The sequence below is a fragment of the Strix uralensis genome, chromosome Z (assembly GCF_047716275.1).
Source record: "Strix uralensis isolate ZFMK-TIS-50842 chromosome Z, bStrUra1, whole genome shotgun sequence".
Classification (NCBI taxonomy): Eukaryota; Metazoa; Chordata; class Aves; order Strigiformes; family Strigidae; genus Strix; species Strix uralensis.
Genome location: NC_134012.1, coordinates 53,433,762 through 53,448,528, shown reverse-complemented (window position 1 = coordinate 53,448,528; position 14,767 = coordinate 53,433,762). Strand labels below are relative to the sequence as shown.

General features: G+C 41.4%; 1 protein-coding gene across 3 annotated transcripts in view; it reads left to right on the top strand.

The window, feature by feature from the left end:
• Positions 1–12,454, top strand: part of ZNF608 (zinc finger protein 608) — a 90,784-nt gene extending 78,330 nt beyond the window's left edge. For 2 of the 3 annotated variants that reach the window (XM_074856488.1, XM_074856487.1), the window contains 7 exons: positions 3,039–3,126; positions 3,602–6,053; positions 7,785–8,202; positions 8,764–8,936; positions 9,840–9,993; positions 11,249–11,330; positions 12,345–12,454. In XM_074856488.1, the coding sequence (XP_074712589.1) occupies positions 3,039–3,126; positions 3,602–6,053; positions 7,785–8,202; positions 8,764–8,936; positions 9,840–9,993; positions 11,249–11,330; positions 12,345–12,351 (3,374 nt within the window). In that variant the 3' untranslated portion in view covers positions 12,352–12,454. Of the gene's footprint in view, positions 1–3,038; positions 3,127–3,601; positions 6,054–7,784; positions 8,203–8,763; positions 8,937–9,839; positions 9,994–11,248; positions 11,643–12,344 lie in introns of those variants that run through there. The other variant, XM_074856489.1, reaches the window with a different exon arrangement.
• Positions 12,455–14,767: the final 2,313 nt, after the last annotated feature.

The window sequence follows — 14,767 nt, the reverse complement described above, 5'->3', positions numbered from 1 at the left end:
AAACTTGTGTTTGCTTTTGAAGTATTGACTTTCTTACACCGGAAGGTCATTTGTGTATCTTCTAAGAATTACTGAAATGTGTATTGATTTCAGGGGTTTTTATTATTATACCTAATCCATACGTTCTACTTTGCCCTCTTTTCTATCAATAGATAACAGGCTATCCCTAGGTCGGTTATATAAATTAATTAATAAATAAAGCACACATAGACAAGACTATGGATACAGAGGAAGATGGGAGACTTATTTAGGAATACACCTTGATTAAAAAACAAACGCAAAACCTAACAATTACATTTTAAGAAAAGGATAAAGGTGAACTAGCAGGGGAAACATGAACGGCACAGTTAATTCTCCTAGAATACTCCATGGGCGAGTCAGAAAGCCCTCCTTGCTTGTACATTTAGAAGGAGATTGGACAAACACTGGTAAACGGAGAGGAGGGAGTAATTATGCTGCTGCAGGGAGATGGGCTGCATGACGTAATAATCAATGGACAAACAGCCATGATTTTCACTTGGAGCATTACGGAGTGACAGCTGACAAGCTATTACGGTGGAAGGAAAGCATCAAGTTTACCCGAGGAACACCGTTTCGGGCCTCTCTGGCGTGCCAGTGGCAGGTGAGAACATAGCTTGGAGTTGCTTGCTGCGAGAGACCCAATTTCCGCCGACAGACACTTCCGCCGTACATCCACTGACGTGTTCTGTTCACGTTTTTTGCCCATATGTTTGAGCAGGTGTAGAGGCTTCAAGCCACGGCGTAATCTCGAGGAAAACAGCACCAACACGCTCCCTTCCATTTCGGGGCCAGCGGCGCTATGAAAGCGCCTGCTCGCCTCCCGGACGAGCGGACGGTTCCGGCGGAGGCGCCGGGCCGCCCGCGGCGGTAGGAGCCGTTTCCCGGCGACCGGACTCCTCCGTCCGCTTGCCTTTGTCCGCCCAACACCCCGCAGGCGCCGTCCGGGCCCAGGAGGGCGGCTCCAGCGCTGCGGGGCGCGGCTGCCCTCGGCGAGGCGTCACAGCCCTCGGCCGCGGCCAGACGAACCCGTTCCCCGAGGGGGCCCGGCGCTGCCGGCCCAGCTGAGCGATGGGCAGAGCGCCGCGCTGCCCGCCCCGCCGCTGCCCGCAGCACGCTGCCCGCCCGCCCGCACGCGCCGCGCCTCCCCACCTTCTCCTGGCCTCTGCCACCAATGGGCTGGTGGCGGTGGGCCCCGCCGAGCTGAGCGTGGCCAATCAGGAGCCGGAGCCGGCGGCAGGCGCGGGCCAATGGCGGCGCGGGCCGGGGCGCCCCGCGGGGCTGGCGGCCGGAGGGGGCTCTCAGCGGCGGCGCGCGGGAGCGGCGGTGGGCGGGCGGCTGCCGGCTGCCGGCAGCACTCCCGACCCCGGCAGAGGCCGAGCCCCCGCCGCTTTTTCCGGTGGTGGCTCTCGTTCAGAGCGGGCGGGGGTAAAACGTGTTTGGTTGTTTTTCCAGGCTGCCAAGTTTGCGTAGGTCATAAAAGTACGGCAGAGCGATTTAACCCTAATTCCTCTAGGTATTCAAAGCCTGGCTCTGACCCTGGCTGAAAGAGCCGTTTATCATTCATCCTTCACACCAGTTTGCCCCAGCGTACAAAATTCTAGTCGCATAATGGCAACTTAAAACCACACGGGGAATAATTTTCAAATCTGCTACAGAGAATTTTCAACGAAATCCCTTCTTCCTTGGTACCTTTGCTAACAACACTTCAGATACTTCCCCGCTGTTAAAAGGCCCCTGAGGAAATAAGTGGCTGGTTGCATGTTTACCTTGGTGCAGTGGAGAGGGATCGTTTTAGTGAAAAATTAGAAATCGTGGTGGTAAGACAAAGCAAAAAAGACCTACTGGAAACATTCTGGCGCAATGCCATTATTATATCCATCATAGAAACACGACGGCTAGGACAAGGGAAGTGTAGAAGAAAAACAAGTTATGAGGCTGACAGCTGCAAGTTAGCCTCTCATAAATGGGAAGCATTTTGCATCATGCCTTTCTTTGCTAGATAAAATATGTTTTTATTCCAGTGTACATTCTAATGAGAAGAGATGGCTGGTTCAATAATACTACCTTGTGTTTATCCACAGAAGTTAATGAATTAAAGGAATCATTATGCTGGCTAGTCTATAAACATGATGATAAATTATGTAAAGAAGTGTTTGAGGACAACCTGAAAACATTTGAATGACATCCCCCACATTTATTTTATTGTTACTTAGGCTATTCTTACCATGCACACATTTTACAGGGATAATTCAAATAAACCAAAATTAGAAGTCTGTTTTAGGTGGGCAGACATATTTACATTTAATAAAAGTCGTACATGGAAAAGCAATTAGAGTACGTTTTTTAAAAGATCTCTCTTTCTATGTATCTGTATTGCAGTTCCTCTCAGCTGTACTGTATGGTTGCAATTTCATGTCTAGTCCCTTGTTTCCACAGAAGAAAAAGCAAGGCAGATAATACATGTTTCCATCCATATCTGGTGAACAAAACTTGAAACGTGTGTGTTTGGATATATGCAATTTCAAATAAATAGAAGCATCATTATCACACTGTTCAAAGCAAAGCAGATTCTTCTCCGTCACCTACTGATTTAAACACTGTAACTGGTGCTTAGTTTATGCTGGCTGGCTGCCAAGCGAAAGCAATTATGTGCAATAATAGCAAAATTAAGAGGTGAGTGTTGCTGTTTTACAGCAGGACATGACAAAACCCGTTTCCTTCTGTCAGCTGTATCTTGATTACACACACAGTCACACAGGCATATACTCTCTTTTACACACATACACATGCGTACATACTCTCTTCTTTGTCATTTGCTGTCTTTCCTGTGGGTTTTAACTTGAGGTCACTGAAACCAGAAAAGAGGACGAGTATAGACCACAGTGTTTGAAAACAGATGAGAATAAAGCTCTCACTTTGTGGGGAAGGAGAGGAAAAATGAAAAAAGAGCAAAACAAAAAGCCTACCCCAGTTATTGTTCTGACTGTGATAATACTTTGTTTGTCTCCCACTGACAGGTGTTCTAGTGGTAAATGTTACATGGAGGAACAAAACTTATGTGGGAACACTGCTGGACTGCACAAAGCATGACTGGGCCCCTCCTAGGTAGGCAATCATTCTGAGTCCGTTTTTTCTCTGCTGTATTTTCACCCCCAATCTCTGTCAAGAGACTGTACAGAGATTAATAAAAAACAAGTGGTTACAATTGAAAACATGCACCAGTGAAATGAGCAATTCTCTGTTCCACACTGAAATGTGGGGTGGGAGCTTTTATTTCTTTTTGTCTTGTGTTTTTGAGAGGGAAGGGGAAATACATGGGATTCAGTCAGAGGGCAATTAATTTAAAAATGCATTTCTGTAAGTTTGGAAAATTTTTCTCTCCATTGTTCTAACTAGGTGGTCTTGTTCTTAACATCTTTGTCCTTTTCTAATGACCTTCCCTTTGAGACTGTAACATTCTTATTTGGCAGAAGGATATCTTTCCTTTAACATGTATGAAGGTTCTGTTATGGGAAGTGGGAGTGTTTTGGTATTTATTCAGTTCACAGCTGCTGCTGATGAAATCTGCTCATTTATATAGGTTTTGTGAATCTCCAACAAGTGACCTGGAAATGCGTGGAGGACGGGGCAGGGGAAAGCGGGCAAGGTCCGCTGCAGCTGCAGCTGTACCTGGGAATGATGCGAGTTTTGCAGAGTCCAGAGGACTTCAGAATAAGAATCGAGGTGGTGCCAATGGGAAGGGGAGGAGGGGCAGCCTTAACTCGAGTGGGCGCAGAACACCCCCAAACTGCGCCATGGATGAAGTCAAAGCCAGCCCCTCATCCACAAACAAGAGGAAAACTAAACCTCCAATGGAGCTAGATTTGAACTCCAGTTCAGAGGACAATAAATCTGGAAAACGTGTTCGTACTAACTCTAGAAGCACTCCCACAACCCCACAGGGGAAACCTGAGACTCCTTTTTTGGACCAAGGCTGCTCTTCTCCAGTACTGATTGACTGTCCTCACCCCAACTGCAACAAAAAGTACAAGCACATTAATGGACTACGATACCATCAGGCTCATGCACATTTAGACCCAGAAAACAAACTGGAGTTTGAGCCTGACAGTGAAGACAAAATTTCAGACTGTGAGGAAGCATTGAGTAATGTGGCACTTGAATGCAGTGAGCCAAGCACAAACTTGCCAGGCTTTGATCCACTAAAGGCACCAACATCTCCTTCCTCCATCACTGCCCCAGGGACCCCCAAGGGAAAAAGGGAACTGACTAGCAATGGCCCCAGTTCAGTCATCAGTTCCAAAACCGGCAAGAATTTGGGCAAAAAAAAGGGTCTGAACAGTGAATTGAACAGCCTTCCAGTAATTTCTAATATGGCAGCCACACTGGATAGTTGCTCGGTCGGAGATGGCAATTTGCAAAGCGAAATGCCGAAATTGGAGGCTGAAGGGTTAATCGACAAGAAGACTTTGGGTGATAAAGGCAAGAAAGGGAACAATTGCAAAGTGGATAAAAACCTTTCCAAGCTGAAAACAGCCAGGCCTATTGCTCCAGCGCCAGCACCAACTCCTCCCCAATTAATAGCTATACCTACTACAGCCTTTACAACCACCACTACAGGAACAATACCGGGACTGCCCTCACTAACAACTACTATTGTTCAGGCTACACCAAAGAGCCCTCCACTAAAACCTATTCAACCAAAGCCCACAATTATGGGAGAGCCAAGCACTGTAAACCCAGCTCTCACATCACTCAAAGACAAAAAGAAAAAGGAGAAGCGAAAGCTCAAGGACAAAGAAAGCAAAGAGACGGGAAGCCCCAAGATGGATTCTAAGCTGGGAAAGCTGGAGGATTCAAAAGGGTCTGGGAAAGACCTATCTGGACATTTTTTAAAGGACCATCTCAACAAGAATGAAGTGCTAGCTAATGGACTGTCAGAGTCTCAAGAGAGCAGGATGGCAAGTATTAAGGCTGAAGCTGATAAGGTTTACACGTTCACAGACAATGCGCCCAGCCCTTCCATAGGGAGTGCCTCCAGGATGGAATGCAGCACTTTGGTGAATGGACAATCTGCCATGGCGCCACTGCATGTGTTGACACAAAACGGTGCAGATAGCGCGGCCACTAAAACCAACAGCCCTGCTTACTCGGATATTTCTGATGCGGCTGATGATGGTGGCTCTGACAGCAGGTCAGAGGGCATGAGGTCAAAGGCCAGCTCTCCGTCAGATATTATTTCTAATAAGGACGGTGTTGTAAAAGGGCATTCTTCAACCACAGCACAATCGGCTCAAGTGAAAGAGTCCCATTCTCCCTATTACCATGGCTACGATCCTTATTATTCCCCAAGTTACATGCACTCTGGACAGGTCAGTGCCCCAGCTGCTGGGAACAGCAGTACCCCACAGGGACTGAAGATCAAAAAAGAGGCTGAGGAAGAGGCTGAAAAGAAAGAGAAGGCAGAACCATCAGATGCTAAGAAAAGCGAAAGCACTTCCTCTAATTTGCAGCCACAACATCAGTCAGTAATAACGCAAAGACACCCTGCACTTGCTCAGTCACTTTATTATGGTCAGTATGCCTATGGGCTCTATATGGACCAAAAGTCCTTAATGGCCTCTAACCCTGCTTACAGGCAGCAGTATGAAAAATACTATGAGGACCAGAGACTAGCAGAACAGAAAATGGCACAAACTGGGAGGGACTGTGAAAGGAAGAATGACCCCCCCTTGAAGGAGATTGTGAAGGATGACAACAAGCAGAAGAATATTCCATCTGCCACTATTTCAAAGGCACCTTCAACTCCAGAGTCCAGCAAAAATAACACTAAAATAGGGTCATCAGTCCCTAACAAAGGTGAGGAGACAAGCAAATCACAGATCCTTTCCAATCACCAGCAGCAGCTTCAGTCTGACAGTTTCAAAGCCAAGCAAATGGAAAACCACCAGCTTATAAAGGAGGCTGTTGAAATGAAATCTGTTATGGACTCCATGAAGCAAACAGGAGTAGATCCAACTACAAGATTTAAACAGGTGAGATCACAGGAAATGGAACAAGAGTGTCTTGATTTATCCTTAAATCATGTGAGATTTTGTCCCTGATTCTGCTTTGATTTTGCCTTTGCAGCCAAACAAGCTCTGCCATCCTTTTTTCATGATGGATAGTACTGTAGTCTGTGAATAGACCAACAGACCTTTCAGTTGACCTGTTTGAAAAGAAAAAAAATAAAAACCTAGTAAGGTGGTGACAGAACCCAGGAATGAATTTTATTCATGCATGAATAAAATAGAAGTAGATTTCTCCTATAGATGTAAATTCTAAGCAGTTTGCTTAGTTCAGAAATTAGACATTTCAAGCAAAATAAGCAGCTTTTTCACTGTGAGAGGACTTAAAGTAGATTTGAAACATGGTTTGAAGTATTACCTTTTTTTGTTAAATGACAGTTGGCATTTACTAAAGATGGGTGAGCTGGTTCTTTGAAGAGTTGACTTGAAGCTCAGCTCTTTATCTTAACCCAGGGTGACCTTTTTGAAGCAGTTAAGTTCCCCTTCTCTCCTCAACCAACCTCAAGCCCCTACAGACCTACACAATGGATGAAATCCTCTCCACTGAAGTCAGTGATAGTTTTGCCATTGACTTCAGTAGAACCAGAATTTCATCCAGTGGCTTTGTGCTGACCTTCCTAGATGTCACATTGCCTTCTTTCGAGGCAATGCAACTGTCTCTGTGCTCTGAACCAGGGCCCCAATGCTTGATGCTTTCATGTTCTGGTCCTAGACTTCACCCTTACAGGCTGTCTTTCAAGATATGGTGGGGTTAGGTTGAGTGGAAGTTAGAGAGCTCTAAAGGAAGTAGGATGTGGTACAGCTCTTGAGTAGGAGGTTTCTGCTGATTCAAATGAGTATTTGAGCCAGACTGTCCAAGCATCTAGTTGTGTGCTTATGTTCCTGTTGCATGTGCCATAAATGTGTATGAATTGGAGACAATGTTTACAAGTAGCTCTTGTGTATCCTGTATTAGACAAAAGTCTTTCTCTTATGGCTCAGTACTGATTTGGTGTAGTCTTGTAAAGAACTCACCTACTTAATTCTATAGCATATGTATAAACCGGTCTATGTAATACATTATGCAAAACTGTATTTACGATATCCTGTACATGTCCTTTAAACCATGTGGTCCTGATCCTGTAAATACTTATCCATGTTTAATTTTACAAACTTGAAATAAGACTGTCAGCTGAAGAAGTCTGCCTTAATGTCTGACTTCTGCAGATTCCTGAGAGTTTGTAATATCAGAGGCAGCATTAGCATCTTTTCAGATCAGCTTTTCAGGTTCATTGTTCCAGGTAATCTAAGTCCTCTGGCATATCATTAGCCAGCTTTAATTTTGTGGTGCACAGATATTTTTTGCTCTCTAGTGGAAAAATATCTCTGGACTTTAATTAAAATGTTTTATGAATAGTGTGGTCTCAGAACTTTGATACAATGCATATGTATTTCATGATTAAACTAGTTAAAGGCATGAAGAAGGATATAAGATGAAGCAATTAAATTTTGATAATAGTCTCCTGGTCCTTCATGGGAATATTGGTTTGACTTTGAGCTCAAGGCACTCTGTAGCAAGAAAACCTCTCCTTTACGTAATAGGGATATGTTATTAAAACAGCTATTAAAAATACATTAACTAAAGTATGGGAAATATCAGTAACAATCTTAATTCAACATCTAAGTTCAGAACAAAATTTTTTTTCTCCTCCATATTAGGATCCAGATTCACGAACATGGCATCATTATGTCTATCAGCCCAAATATCTTGATCAGCAAAAATCAGAAGAACTTGATCGTGAGAAAAAGTTAAAAGAAGACAGCCCTAGAAAAACACCTAACAAGGAAAGTTCCCTACCTAACCTTCCTGTCTCATTAGCAAGCATTAAAGAGGAGCCTAAAGAGATCAAGCGTTCTGATTCTCAATCAGTGGATGAGAGCAAGATAAAAAATGATGATCGAAAGACTCCTGTAAATTGGAAGGACTCCCGGGGTGCTAGAGTAGCCGTTTCCTCACCAATGAGTCAGCATCAGTCATATATCCAGTACTTGCATGCTTATCCTTATCCACAGATGTACGATCCCAACCATCCAGCCTATCGCGCAGTCTCTCCTGTTCTAATGCACAGCTATCCTGGTATGTATCCTGAAATCTGCCTTGCACACTAGTTAAGATTTACACCCTCAAATTGTAGTAGAACCTGTATTTTAATATTTCCATTAGTAGCTAGTGTAAATTAGAAGCTTCATGGGTGACATTTGTTTTGCTTGTGCTTCTACTAGGGAAAGTTCTGTAGATGAATCTGATTTAATACAAGATGTTCCTTTTATGAACTGTCAACAGTTCCCAGCTACAGTTTTCTCAACCCTTGACAGTCTGGTATTGCTGTTAGACTGACAGATAGTTTATTGCCTATAAAAATATTCTAAGCACTTACTGTCAGAACCATTATAGTTACTATTCCTTTCACTTAAAGAGGACTCATAAATGTCTGAAATGTCTATCAGCTAAACCCTCTTTATAACCTCCATTCATCAGGGTAAATTAGGTAAAGGAATTGAAGAGCAAAGATGCAGTTTCATAGTCACGTGATCCATTTTTGATGTTATCCCCTGTCCTGGCACCCCCTCCTCCCAGCTTGATATAACCAAAATGTAAAAACAGTAACTTGATGTGGTATTTATTGTTTACCTGCAGGGGCCTATCTCTCTCCAGGATTTCATTATCCAGTTTATGGGAAGATGTCAGGGAGAGAAGAGGCGGAGAAAGTCAATACCAGCCCAAGCATCAATGCAAAATCAACCACTGAGTCCAAAGCACTGGATTTGCTGCAGCAGCATGCCAACCAGTATCGCAGCAAGTCCCCTGTTGTAAGGCTTCATCTGTTGTTACTGAAGAGTGGTACATACAGGGAGGGATAGAGAAGATAATTTTAAGAAGCACACAATCTGGCATCAAGCTCTGAATGCATGATTCTTCTTTATAGTACTCCTTAAAAGCAATTTATAGTCAGAATGCTTCTGTGGCATAAACTGGAAGTGACAGGTGTAACACAGGTCTGTGCTGAGAGTCTTCCTATCTTAAATGAATGGATTCATATAGAAAAATAAATTCAGAAATACCTCCTAGCGCACAGTTTATTTCAGTTAAACAGGAAACTCCTGTTTGGAAACGGATAATTAAATGACAAGTTGGGCTGTGGGATTTGGTAGTATAACTTCCCTAATTGCTGAGAGGCCACATCTTCCAAATTGAAGATTACCAGCCCCCATTTCTGAAGATTTCCTCATTGGATCAAATACTGTTATTTTACTTTTCTGTAAGTTGGGGCTAGTTTTAATTGTGAGGAAGTCACTGACTCTGATTCTATTTTTAAAAGGGCTTTCTTGCTATTCAGGCAGGCTTGATCCCCAGAGTGCATTAAAGAGGACTGAGGATTCGTTTACATCAGCTTTCAGCATCTCAACTATGTTGTTCTGACATTGGCAAGTCAGCCAAGCTTAAGGTAGTCCAAAACTAGAAGTCATCATGAGGCTTCAAGCTGCAGTGTGTTGCCTCAAAATCTCTGTGCCTTGGAAAATCTTCCATTAGCCTGATACACCAGATTTAGATTAGAATCAAGTGCAAATAATCCAGTAGAGATACTACTTCTTCAGAAAAAATCAGCTTCATTGTTTGAATGGTTGTTGCACGGTATTGGCAAGTGTGGTTTTGTTGTGATTCCATCCCTTTTGAAATTCGCACATCGGTTTTCTTTTACTTTCTATTATTAGCCTGTGGAAAAATCAGCAGCTGACCGTGAACGGGAAGCAGAAAGGGAACGAGACCGTCATTCTCCTTTTAGCCAGCGGCATCTCCATACACACCATCACACACATGTTGGAATGGGTTACCCCCTTATACCTGGACAGTATGACCCATTTCAAGGTGAGCAGAAAATTTCCAGTGGTGGAGTTAGCTTGCCTCATGAAGTTGTTACCTTGACATTGGAAATCATGCCTACGTGAAGCATTTTGAATAGAGATCCCCTTGTTAAATCAGAAGTGCTTTACATTTAGGAAGAAGTCTTGAAAATTCACAGCATGGACTAACAACAAATTAATAGCTTCACACCTGAGAAATACCAAATTTTGTTTCCGAAACTGTGTGTTAGAGCATGATCAAAGATGTACCAGCTAGGCTGTCATTCACATGAATGTTTTGATTCTTACTGAAAACTGATGTTAACTGGTGAAAGGCAGTAAAAAAACTACACCAAACAACCTCCTTTTTGTATAGTCGGGGTTGTGTAAGCAATGAAAGAAGTGTAGCAGAGACAGAAGGTGTTTATACTGTACATACTTTATGTACAAGGCATTGCAGTCACAAGGGTTTGAGCTGGTTATAATTTGTCCATCTGAAAGAGGGCTCTTTGTGTTTTGGCAAATACAGTGCACAAAGTTGCAGTCAGGGAAAAAGCAGCACAGTAAGATACGATTCATTCTTCCTAGGTTTTATACCAGTCTTTGACTGTTTTTCTCTAACCCTGGACTCTAGCTGAATTAAAAGATTTCCTCCCATGCAGCAAAGTACATGCTATCACAATTGGTGGCTAAATGACATTAATTCATTACATTTGCTTGGTGCCTCAGCAGTTATTTTTCCTGCGTAAAAGTCTTGACATTTCGCAGTTAGATTCAGTGATTCCATATGCCTTTTGGTATGCATTATGCTTGTTCAGTAGGAAAACTGTAAAAATGATAAGTTATTATGAAAGTATTGTATTCTGAGCAGCTGGCATGTTGTTTCTGTAATTCACTGTGACTTCTGGTTCTTGTTGTTTCCTGGTACCTATTATTTCTACTGAGCTTCCTATTCAGGAACTCATACAAACCACTTAGCATCATGCAGTGCAGTACTTCGAAAGGAATACAGTAAGTGGGAATGCTGTATTTGCTTGTAAAATACCTATCAAGGACAATTCAGTTTACTATATGAAATTGTATTGATCATACTGGGCAGACTGTCTTAACACTGTTGCCTGAAATATTTGCCATTTATGTAGTGTTAAAACCCCACCATTTTCCGATGGTGGGTTTTTTTGTCTGTTTGCCTTAGAGATGTTTCCTAACATTTCCCTGAGCACAAAAATCCATTAAAACCAGAAGTACATCAACATTCCTCCGTTTCTTCTTTCCCTCAGGATTGACCTCTGCTGCCCTTGTTGCCACTCAACAGGTGGCTGCACAGGCATCTGCGTCTGGTATGTTTCCTGCACAAAGAAGGTAAGTAGACAGTAAATCTTAAATTATGTATCTTAACATAGAGTGGAGAAAGGAAATCATAGATTTTAATAGCCTGATTGTCTGCGGTTCTTTGTGCGACACAGTTATTAAGGATGAAGAAAAACTTGGGACTTTGGGTTAATTATAGTTTTATTCTCTTTAAGGAGACATTTTGTCCTTAGTTGTGTCCTGTAACATAGATTAAGAAGGAACAAGTAGCCTGTCTTTTGAGATTTTCCGTAGACTATGTTTTAAGGATTGGTATTAAGATAAGTGATTATGAAAGATAATTTAAGATACAAATTTTTTATAAAAGGGGTTTAAAGTTCATCTTCAGTTAGATGCCTGTACTACTACCAGAAAATCTTAAGATTTTATCTATTCTGCAAGTCTGCCTGGTTTGCTGATTTTTCTTTCAGAGCGGTTTGCTGAGGAGTCCGTTAGAGGTGACATTGTATTTAAGTTACATACCCATTCCATGCATTTGCCTCTCAGTTATTTACTAGGTTTTCAGTAGAATTTACTCTTCAACCATCATCCTTACTCTTCAAGAGGAAACAGACTCTTCTGTGTTATAATGATCCCGTCTCAAGTGAAAAACACAAAGCATCCATAACATCAGGGTTTCTTTCATCACTGCCATGTTAAGCCTTAGAGTTTAATGTATTAAACAGTACTGTAACATTCCGTGGTTATGGGTGTCTTTCTGAAAGCTGACTCTGAAAACAGGTGACTGTGTAAGGCTCTTACCTGGAATTATTTGGGTGAGAAAGGTTTGTAGCCTTGAAAGAGCTGATGGATGCTATGGTGTCAGAACCGAGAAGATAAATCCCACACAAGTTACTTGTTAGTATGTTGTTCCTAGCAGGGGAGGGACAAGGACATGGCTTGCTGTCTTTCCTTCTTGGGATTGAGAGTACTGTGGAGATTGCATTTCATGGTGTATCTGAGGTGCAGAAAAAAACTAGGAGGAAAGGATACTGCATACTAAAGTATTATTCTTTCTTTTTTCAGAGAATGATGAGTTTGGAGATGTACATTGTCATGTGACTGGATCACATGAGGAAGCGCTTTATTACAGACATCAGTTCCATGGTGTTAATTTGAAATGCCTTAATGGCAGGCAAAAACCAGTCATTTCATTTTTGTAAATTGCAGATTTTATCACAGAGTAACAAATGTTGCTGTAATTAGACTTCTGTTTTTATATATATATATGCGTATATATATATATACATATATATATAAAAATATATATATATTCTTTACTTTTTTTGTATCAGTACCAAGGCTCGCACACAGGGTCTGCTGCTAAGTTGCGAACCACACAGTAAAAGGAGATATGTATTTGTCATGTTTTGAAAGCGTTAACTGCAAAAGGCTGTTTGTTTCTTTTTACCTTCCTTTTTTTTTTTTCTTTTTTTTTTCTTTCCAGTTGTAAATAAATAATGTTATGTATCAGTGTGCCTGAACCTTGCATACCCTTCTGATATTTCCCACAAGCTCTCAGAGAGGCTAACTGTGATGACACTTTGGTACAATGTAGATGTCTATTTGGTGGCTCCTATTAAGATGCATCAGTGTAAAATGTTACTGTATTCACTGTTTCATTGTAATTGTGTATTGTGAAAAATATACCTTTGGAAGGCATGGGGATTCTAGTACCACAAAAACTGTGTTGTATATAATGTAAAGATTTTAAATGGAGATAATGAGCATCTGTGAATAATGAAATGTCTTTTTTGATAATCTTGAATGGCAGATAACCTAATAGCCTGCATTACAGAAGACATCTGTGATTGTTCTATTACTTGAATAGTCCTGCAGTCTTTTTTTTAATGTTTACAATTACCCAATTTTAGAAGAGAGACTTTAATGCCATTGCCTGGTTACTTGTTTTATGCTGTAATCTAGTTTATTTTATGTAAAATGTATATCGAATGCTTTCATTTTTATACCTGCCTTAAATAATTTGGCAATCAGAATTAAGAAAAGAAGTTGGTTTTGTACTTTCTTGGTGTCTATGGGCCACTTTGAAAGATGTGTCATAGGTGTAGATAGCAGAGGCTGCAGCTACCACACAGCTACAAGTCTGTGTCCCCAGAGGTTCTCCCTGGGACTCAGTTACTGGTGTGCGCCTGCAGCCATTCCATGCCTCCTTGCAGGGACTGTGATATTGTCCTCTCCCAGCAGGTGATGCAGGGCCCAAGACAGATGGCAGTGGACCTCTTTCAGTTGACCCTGATAGGCTTGAAAAAGGCCCATAGTAACACCTTGGATGGTATTAGTGGAACTTAAATCTCTAATACCTGTTTTAGAGCAGCTCTGTGTGCTATGAATTAATTATAGGCAAATTTTTTCTATTATATCTGTATTGCGCCCCCCCCCCCATGAATAGATGCCTAAAAACAGAGGACCTGTTGATTTAAAAAAAAGAAGTCCCTTGCTGTGCTTAACCTGCATTACCACAAAATAAATAATTTTATGTGGCTATACCATCTGTTTTGTTACAGTGCGGTTAACACAGTACACAGTAATATGAAATCACTAATCATGACATGAAAGAAAATCATATTTACTGGTCATGTTTTTGAGGCTTTAACTTTTGTCCTTTCCTGCATATCCCAGTTATATTGATTGTCAAAACTGTTTTTTAAAGTTTTACCATTTTTTGGTTTTGTGTTTTGTTTTTTTTGACAGGGTGAATTACTACAAGTTAAAGCTTGTTCTTGACGTCAGTTCCATTTCTTCTACCTTGTGAATACTTAATGCAGAAGGATGAATTAAAGATTCCCAACAGACAAGCACACTTGGACATTTTATATTACTATGATGAATCTGCCATTAATATTGCTATAATTGTTTTATTTTTATAGGCATAAAATCAGTTCCCTTAGTGACTAGTTATAAGGTTTATTGATTTTAACTACACGTCATTCATCTGTGGCTTACTCTTATTGTCTTGTTCTGAACACATTCAGAAGTCTCACAGTGGTGACATACTACAAATTAGCCTCATAAAAAATGGGAAGGAAGGGGTGTTTTCTTTGGAAAGGGGATATTGTGAATGCAGGGCTCTTGAAATAATAAATGCCTTATTACTTCTATAGTAAAGGCTCAGATGGTTTTTGTATTGAAATGTCCTATTGATTTTTTTTCAGCCCAGACTGTTAATGCTTCTGCAGCAAAACAGATCTTATAAATTCACACTGTTGGTGATTTGATTTAGTGTGGTTTAAGACTGAGCATCATAAGTAACTGAAATGAACTACTCTGATTGATACAGGGTAAACAACTGTTAAAATTATAACTAATGTTACAGCTTTATTTTATCCTTGAAGTCGTAAGAGGGGCTAACATCTATCGCTATTTATTGTCTTCCTCCACTTAAGGTTATTGTCTTCCCTCTATAGCTTTCCTTTTGGTGTCCAAAAGCA